The following is an 8903-nucleotide window of genomic DNA, read 5'->3' as shown; positions in this document are numbered from 1 at the left end:
AATTGGCAAAGCGATGTAAATGCTCGATGAAATACCTGTTCCATATAGTGTACAATATTCTTCAAGAGAACCTTGCATCTTGAATACTGCTCATTATTAATCAAATCCATAGATCAATATCACCAAGGCATGCATTAGAATATCGTCTCCGTTGAGTTCTAACCCACAAACTAAGTTACTGTAATGCTGTTTATTAATGAATTGCCTTTCTTACTGATCATCCCAAAAGGCAAAATAGAGCCAAGTCAATGTGCCGAAAAAAGTCTACTCCCAGTTTCACGACAAAGTTTGCGGCTGTTCATTCATGCATTAGACTCGGAGGGCTCTCATTAAGCATAGGTGAAAAAAGCACTAATCAAAGATATCTGATAAAAGCCAAATGACACAGTTACCATGAGAGATATTTTAAGCTCGACTTTCATTAATTCAATATACCAACAAAGTTATCCAGCTCTGCTCATCACAGCAATGGTGACAGGGAGGGTTACGTAACACAAAATACAATGTCAAAAAAGATTAGATACATAAGAAGGAACAGGAATAGGAACATTCACTGACATACGATCAATAACCAATTTTAGATAGCCAACTTGATTGCTCCATATGTGAACCCTTGAGTGGTATAAACTGGGCTTCAAGGCATTAGCTATGAGGCGAACTTCGAGAACTCTGTCCCAGAGTAGACGGCCTGGGGCTCGGTGTTTGCTTCATCTCAGGGTGTTTTGTGCCCGACCTTGGGCTGTACTCCTGCCTGAGCTCACTCACACGTGGGCTATATGCCTTGTCTGAGAATTTAGGGCTAAATGGGGACCTCACATTTTCTAGTGAAGTCGAACTCGTTAATTTCGGGCTATGGGTGTGCCTGATCTCACCTCGACTTCGGGTAATAATATCATCTAAGATTTCAGCATCATCTGCATGACCACCTCTGATGCCCGATCCAAACACTTGGTGACTCTCGTCCTGTAATATATATCTTCTCATAGAGATGAATACATTTGCATTTATGCATGCTACCATTCCATTTTCGTGAATTATAAAACCACATTTATAATTTGTTTTAAAAGTTCATATAGAAGGTAAAATTACATATGGTGAATATTCCTTGTGCAGATTCTTCTTATAGTCAGAGCCAAAGTTGCTTTCGTTAGTACAGGAATATAGCCTCTTTGAGAATTTTGTAAGATAACTCATCATATTTTTGTTTCCTTTCCTTTCTGTGATTCTAGATGACCAAAATTACCCCAACCTTTTTACGAATTAACAGCCATATACATTTTAAAATGCACTCAGCATTGTACATTACTAAGTCTTCTCGAAACAATGTTTTGCCAATCTTTCTTAGAAATAGTTAAACCACCCAAACTTATTAAGATACACGAGGCCCTGGCATTTCTTATACTAATTAGCATTCCCATACATGACTAATACATCTGATGTTTCCTTGTGTATTAGTGCATTGCATATGATCAGTTATGTTGAAGTACCTGGGAAAAGCATGTAATTTCCATAGTTACCGGCAGCTACACTGGCGCTCCCGCTCCGGAATCCAGCTCCGGCGTTCCATGACCGGAGTCTCGATCGGAACTCGTTTTAAATTTTTCGGGAGCTGGCTCCTATTTATAGGATTCTTGATCCCATGCACAAAGGATCTCGATCCCACTGTTGCACGAAATGCATTCCTTAAAATTGTAGTTCTCGTTCCTAAATAAATTAGATCTCAGCTCCTAGAAGTTTAGGAGCATGATCCTACGTTCCCTGAACTTTCTAAAAGAAACTTTTTAAATAAAATTAACTTTTAAAATAAAATGATTATAATTTAAGCCAGATTTTTATACAAGTGGAGTTCTGTGATGAGAGCGCAGACTAATCATGCACGGAACACGATCGTTCCTTGAATGGAGCTTGTTCCTTTCCAAATAAGAACGCGGTCATTCTTAAGTGAGGGCCCGATCCTATTGTCATGGGAGCACGATCCTGATGAATATGGAACACGATCCCATTTGACATGGAACACATACCCGTTAAATAAGGATCTAGATCCGATGTATTAGGACCGCGCTTCTTGTTCATACGGTATCTCAATCACACTACTTTTACCCTCAACGGAACTCGCTCCCCGAGCTCCGGAGCATTGGGCAGCCATCGATCCGACACTCCCACTCCCGGAACCGGAATCGTTCCCGCTCCTATTCCGGGTAACTATGGTAATTTTTATTCAAGGAAATTTTGAAAAGTTGGAAAGCAGTGAGGTGATTTGATGTCCATATCTTACAGCAATAGTGAATGGCAATGGTGGTGCTTCCTCATACTCTGCTGCATCTAAGTCTTGAAGATGTGCTCCTTTGAAGAACTTTGGTAGCACATACTGCCTCACAGGCACTAGAAGCATGATCAAAAGTGGGAAAAGAACTCCAGCTATAGGGATCCAAGTTATGCCGAAACATACGAGCAAGTAAGCTGTCTGAAATATGGTGAAGGTGGCAATTGTTTTGAAAGGAACTGTTTCCACAAATGATGCATGAGTATCCTCCAGCACTCTGTGGGTTATAGCTATGGATTAGTAATCGTCCATCTACCATAAAGGCAAAAGACAAGATGTATCTAAAAATTTCAGTACCATATCCAGCAGCTCAAGATGTATCTAAAAATTAGAAAATGACCGCTACACCCTCCATTTCCAACATAACACCACAACCAGTGCACGTGTGCCCCCACATTTCTAGTACTATATCCACTACAAGGTGCATCTAAAAAATACAAAGTGATTATTTTACCAACATAAACAACCCCACCCTCCCCACCCCAAAAAAAAAAAAAAACACACACACGCACAATAGAAGAGACAAAAGCACTAATTTAATGGAGGGGATCAATCAGAACAGCCATATAAAGGAAAGGTCACCATCATCGCAAATGAACATATAGAACCAAAAGTCACATTATAACTGCAGTTAAAATTGCCATATATTTATGTTCATAAGTAAAGAAATAAGAAATACAAAGTTAGAAACATATCAGACTAAAAAAAAGATTATTTTATTGTCATGGCATACAAAATGCCTTCTCGGTTTAAAAGGATTAGCTACACTGACCTACAAGAAATACTAGGATAAATCACTCAATCACACCATAACTGAATATTGAATAAGGGCAAACCTAAAATAGTAGCTCCATGTTGTTAACTTTATCTATCAATAGAAAGATTCCCAATTTCATAAGATAATTTAACTCTAATTTGCAAAGTGAGAAATAGAAATAGCTTTTGGAGAAAAGGTAAAATATTAGAATACCAATCTGCAATATTAATAATATTGCAAAGTGGGCAACACACAGAGAAAAGCAATTCATTATAAAATATAAGAAATGACCAAAGAATTGTATCACATACTTGTATCTTCTACTAGGAGCAGTGAAAAGGAGTAAAATTCTCTCCCAAAACTGATTCCCTGGGAGGCTTTCAATGGCCATGAAAGCAAAATATCCCCAAAGTACAGAGGTTGGAATCTTCTTCAGCAATGGCATCGCAGCCACACAACCAACCACCATTATAGACTGCAAAAGGTTGCTTAGGCGCTGTTCTTTCACCTCAACTGGTAGAAGATCATCAATATCCTTCTCTACATCAAACACTGACTCATCAACAGGAGAATCTATATTCCCACTACTCGATGCCAATTGTATAGTTGACTCTTTCAACTCTCTTAGTCCCTACCAGAAGTCAAAATCGCATTAGATGTGATTCCAATAATGGTTACAAGATTTAAAAACATGGGTATGGATCAAAATCATATGATAAGTGATTTGGTATTGCTATATTACAGGAGCTGATTGAGGCTGATAAACCAAAGGGGTCTGCATCTGATGATAAGCCTCTTGCATAGTCCCATACAGTTGTCCCAAGCTTTCATTCTTACTGATGCTCTTTCTAGCAGTTGCCACGAGCTTATTACGTAACAGCTGTCAAAAGATAGATATTAATCGTCATGGTTGCATAATATCTGAAACGCACGAATACAAACGAAAAGTACATAGAGGGACATAAAAGATTTTCATGAATAAAGGTCGAGGAGAGAGGGGAAGGGGATACTTCTCATTAATGCACTCAACAGCGAGACATAGAATACTACCTGATGTTTTAGAGTAGCCAAACTTTTTGTGTGCATTGGAGACTGTGGTATAACACCATTTGAAGGGGGAATACCCAAAAGGCCACATAATATGACCTGCCACAACAGGAGATGTTTCCGAATTTCAGCCAGAATGTTTTCAAGGAAAAGTAAAGTTAGGTCAACAGTTAAACTAAAGCTAGGCCAACCTCATTAGCATATGTGAAAAGCAGTGAATCAAAACTTGGTGAGTCTGACTTGGACTCACCCAAGTTACTCAGACTAGGCGGGCTGCCTAACGTGGTACCAAGACCATCAGAACCAGCCAAATCATTTTTAAGGACTCGCCAATCCTCTCATCGACTCTGCCGAGTTTGAGTTTCCTGACTCAGGCTTGGAACCCTAGCTAGTCCCGACCTGAGTCCTTGTTTTAAACCACAGGTGTAAAAGTTAAACATTTGACTCTTGTGGGAACTTATTTCAAATAATTTACTAAACAAATTTTACACATCATCTGTTACTGTTTCCATCATAACTGATATTAAGGAGATGGAGATATAACTCTCTCACAGGAAGTCTCAAGCCCCAAACTGGTCAGCAATCATTGTTAGTGCCATTCTTATGTAATTAATGGAGAGCAACATGTTATATTTGCATTCTATAATCTAACATAAAAGGGAAAAGCAGCTAAACTGGTCTTTAGCGATAGAAGCCTACCAAGAAACCCAAAAGAAGCAGATCATAATGAAAAGAAGGTGGTTTTCTTAGATTGAATTCCTTCTGTTGGGCTAGTTGAGATGCAACACTGTGGTCAAAGTAATAAAGCACGGCAATCATGGTTGCTGGGATAAATGCACCAATAATATACAAAAGTGGAACATTCACCATTTCCTGCCAGCCAAACAAGTACCATTAAACTTTGCCAATTCATTCATCAAAATCATTTTGCAATAACCATGAGATAACAAATAATAAGGTAAAATACTCTTTTTTTTGGATATGTTAACAGAGTATAAATGGAACGCTTGACGTCACGTTGTGCTTTGGCACACTGGCCATCCAGGTCAAGGCCCATTCCTTAAGAAGATAAAATACTTGATGGTAATTTATTATAGATGTCAAAGAGGACTACTTGTATTCTACAGAACATGTCAAGATCATTTTGGAGCATACTTTAAATATCTCTATGTATGAGGTTCCCCCTCTTTTTTATCATTTTTTTTTTTATCCTATAATGGCAAGCACATGCTTCTTTTTCATCCTTTATGGTATCGACATGCTAGGCAAATGCATTGAGAACAATCTATTTGGATATAGTTGAGTAGGCAGTACCTTGATTACTGTCCAATTTGAATAAGCCCCAGGTGACCATGGATTTGGGCTGAAAAGGCGTCTAGGAATGCCAGTTGGGACATCATGTACAGGTATATAAGATACAGCGGTCCATATGAGTACCATTAATGGTACTCCATAGTCTGCAATGAATCCTCGTAACCAACCTAAATGACACTTACTAGTCAGAAGGAGTACAAAGAGAAAGGAAAGTAGGACTTGTCATCGTTCCTGACTTATACCATGAAGGGTGAAGAGTTATATCCTACACTTGAAAACTTTTAGATACGAAGTATCCTTGCACTATATTTTCAGCCTTTGCAGACTGGGAGCAATTTTTTCCATTTGCAACAGTAATGACAAATACACCATAAAGCAAGGGCATTCATCTATAAAAAAAGCATGACAAGTCTTTACATGCATGGTACTTTTTCCCATAGTGGGCATCAGTCCTTGCTTTATAGGGCCTTATTACTTGTTCCCTAGCAAATAATGAACATACCCTAACTAAGAATGGCTAAAAAGAGCAATGGCATGTTGCACAAAATATTTAGTGAAGTTCACCAAACTACCATTTATGGTGAAGGATAGCAAATTGACACAAACACACACACACACACACAGACTTCCAATACCCATACCTGTGCCATACCGCCATGACCGTGCCTTGCGGCTCCTTAATGCAGTAAGAAGAAGGCCAAAGGATAGAACCAAGGCAAACATCCCATTCCCAAAGCGCCATGAATCTTGAAACTCAGTGAGCTTAGGATTCTCTCTCTTTGGAATGCGAAATTCATCCACAACTCCCTATGGCAATCAAATAACAAGCTTCAGTGTAATGACCAGGGATCACAAGAAATGCTTATAGCGTTCTTATTCATTATATATGGGGACATCAAGAAAAAATGCCTTGTTTAATTCAATTATCCTTGTTGACTAACTATGGCTGTCTCAACTGCAAATCAGTCCATAAGAAGCAATGTTAAACAGAAAAGGTATAAAAGTTTCATGGAAAAAGCAGGTACAGAAAAAAAAATCAAGATATTATAAGTAGCAAATGATGATATTTTCCACCACTACAAGAAAATAGCAGCATTAACTATTCCTGGCCTAAACTTTTAGTATGCTAAAGCCAGTCCTTTCTTCTAATCTGAGTCAGACATCACCAGCTTCCCACTACTCTCTCTCTCTCTCTCTCTCTCTCTCTCTCTCTCTCTCACACACACACACACACACACATAAATTATAGATATGTATATATATCAAAAACTTTAATCCTCATCATGATTTGATGCTTGGATCTTATCACAAAGTAGATATATCAGAAACCACTATTGCTCTACATATTTAATTGTTTCCCAAATCTTCAACAGGATCGCTTGGTAATTGTCATGTAAAGATATGCAGATAGATAAAGAAAACTAACACGAATAGCCTGCTGCATGAAAAGCATCGCAATGAGCAACCCAAACAGTTCACCAGCAACACGTGTGAACCTGTTGATGATCGAGCAAGCCCCTAATATAGCCAACAAGAAGAGCAAGAATGCTGTCCATACACAAACCCTATAAAGCCAATCAAGCATTTATTAGTATAACTATAAGAACTTGTATTTATTTTGATAAGTTAGTAACACAGTTGAAACTACAAGAAGTTGTATTTATTTTGATAAGTTAGTAACATAGTTGAAATCATTACAAAGGTAAACCAAGATCTATCCAAGGAATTGTCAGAATTGAAAATAATTTACCATCCTGTCCAAGCTAAAAAGAGTTTTGGTCCCAAATCTTGTCTATCTTTGGCGAAGTTAAACATGAAGGTATACATCAGAACCGTGGGTTCAGCAACGCCCAGTATCAGCAGAGGTTGACCACCAAAAATTGTGTGTATGATGCCACAAAGTGCCGTTGATGCCAAAGTTTGAACTGCGGTTATAATACCATCTAAAAGAAGCCAGAGAGAGAGAGAGGCACCATCTTAGGCCTTTCTACCATTTCTTTTTCGCAGTGAAACAAGGAAAATAAATAAGTTGAGCCCACGAGATTAGAACAATAAGTAACTTTGTTTGTGCTAATCTCCCATTAATCAAAAGTTGAAAAGAAAAGAAAAAAAGTAGTCAGGTTTAGAACAAAAGTATTTTTTTTTTTGACAGTTTACTCCCTTACTTGTGTTTCTCTCCAGCTGCTCCCCAAATGAAATGACTGGAATTGCTGATGCAAAAAATATGTAAGTTGTGGGAGCGAGGATCCTGTACATACAAGGAAATTATTTTGCTGCATGATGTTGATACAAATATACAAACATAAAAAATATTAACATGGCATGTACCTATGAATTCAGCAGCTAACTATGCATGTCTTAGCTTTCAAGAAAAAAACTTATCCATTTTTTTTTTTTCTTTTCATGTTATTATGACCACCCATTATGGAATTACACAAAAAGTTGTGAGCAAGAGAAGAAGCAGAGAATTATTAATTCTATTAGATCTATCTTTCTAAGAGAGAACTAGGAAGAGTATCGATAGAACAACACATAAGAAAAACAAATACCTGATTCCAGCCTGGAAACCACTAGTCCAGTCTTGCTTGTAACAAAGCAACCTCCCAGAAAGATCGTTCTTAATGCCACGGAATGGAACAAATGTCTCCTCCATGGCCAATTTACAGAAAAAACTAAAATGGGTATGTACGATATACAAGATTTCAAAAGTAGAACAAGAGGAAGGACTGAATTTTCAAAAACACTTTTATTTCAATGGACAGGGGGAAATGGCAACACAAAAACACTGAGAGATAAGCTTTATGGAAGTCGAGCTTCATTACCATACTATCTAAATCTGCATCGGATCCATCAGGCGCCAAACCTACTCTTGAGTATCTGAACACCTATCAGAAACTACACTGGAAGCTTTTATCATTGAAAAATTTACTGACACAGATGAATCATTCAGATGTATTAATTTTCAAAATCGGAACTTCAAGTTGTTCCAGGGGTAAACTCTCTACAGTTTCGAAGACTACATTACAAATCATCAAAAAGTCAGTTAAAATTTTTTTATCAGGAAAATAAAAAAAGGAATGCTACACTGAGCAATGAAAGAATGGATTAGGACTCACAGCCAAATTAAAAAAAAAATACTATATATATATATATATATATATGGAAAATTAAATATGAACTGATCCAGTTTCAAAAAAAAATAGAATGAATTGAGCCTAAAATCTTTCTTCCTTGAATTCCATAAAAAAAGTATCAGGTACTCCGATTAGGAAAAAACCTCCATTTTATCTAATATCATCTAACGAAAAAACTTTCCACAGAGATCCATAAGCCCTTCTGTTTTTCTTTTCACTCAAAAACTTTTTTAAAATCTCCCAGTAGATCAACAACCACAAACTTAAGGGCTCGAATTCATTTTCCCCATCGAAAAATCTTAAGATCCGAATACTGGTGAACAGAACA

General features: G+C 37.5%; 1 protein-coding gene across 2 annotated transcripts; it reads right to left on the bottom strand.

Annotated features, from left to right (window-relative positions):
- Positions 1 to 401: 401 nt before the first annotated feature.
- Positions 402 to 8581, bottom strand: LOC18430484 (putative boron transporter 2). 2 transcript variants are annotated; one of them, XR_016050842.1, is made up of 12 exons: positions 7991 to 8581; positions 7607 to 7689; positions 7192 to 7384; positions 6868 to 7006; positions 6083 to 6248; positions 5442 to 5608; positions 4378 to 5000; positions 4131 to 4226; positions 3823 to 3960; positions 3392 to 3711; positions 2276 to 2540; positions 402 to 963 (listed from the first exon to the last, which is right to left on the bottom strand). XR_016050842.1 is itself a non-coding variant. In XM_006840637.4 (12 exons), the coding sequence occupies exons 1-12, from the start codon at positions 8092 to 8094 to the stop codon at positions 643 to 645; spliced, it is 2166 nt and encodes a 721-aa protein (XP_006840700.1). In that variant the 5' UTR covers positions 8095 to 8581; the 3' UTR covers positions 402 to 642. The 2 variants fall into 2 exon arrangements, 1 of the variants encoding a protein (XP_006840700.1); XM_006840637.4 differs by having other exon boundaries at positions 4827 to 5000.
- Positions 8582 to 8903: the final 322 nt, after the last annotated feature.

The sequence above is a fragment of the Amborella trichopoda genome, chromosome 3, assembly GCF_054954075.1.
Source record: "Amborella trichopoda isolate Santa Cruz 75 chromosome 3, AtrichopodaSantaCruz75HAP2 v2.0, whole genome shotgun sequence".
Classification (NCBI taxonomy): domain Eukaryota; kingdom Viridiplantae; phylum Streptophyta; class Magnoliopsida; order Amborellales; family Amborellaceae; genus Amborella; species Amborella trichopoda.
Note: the sequence above shows the minus strand (reverse complement) of the source record. Positions and strands in the feature narration are given on the sequence as shown.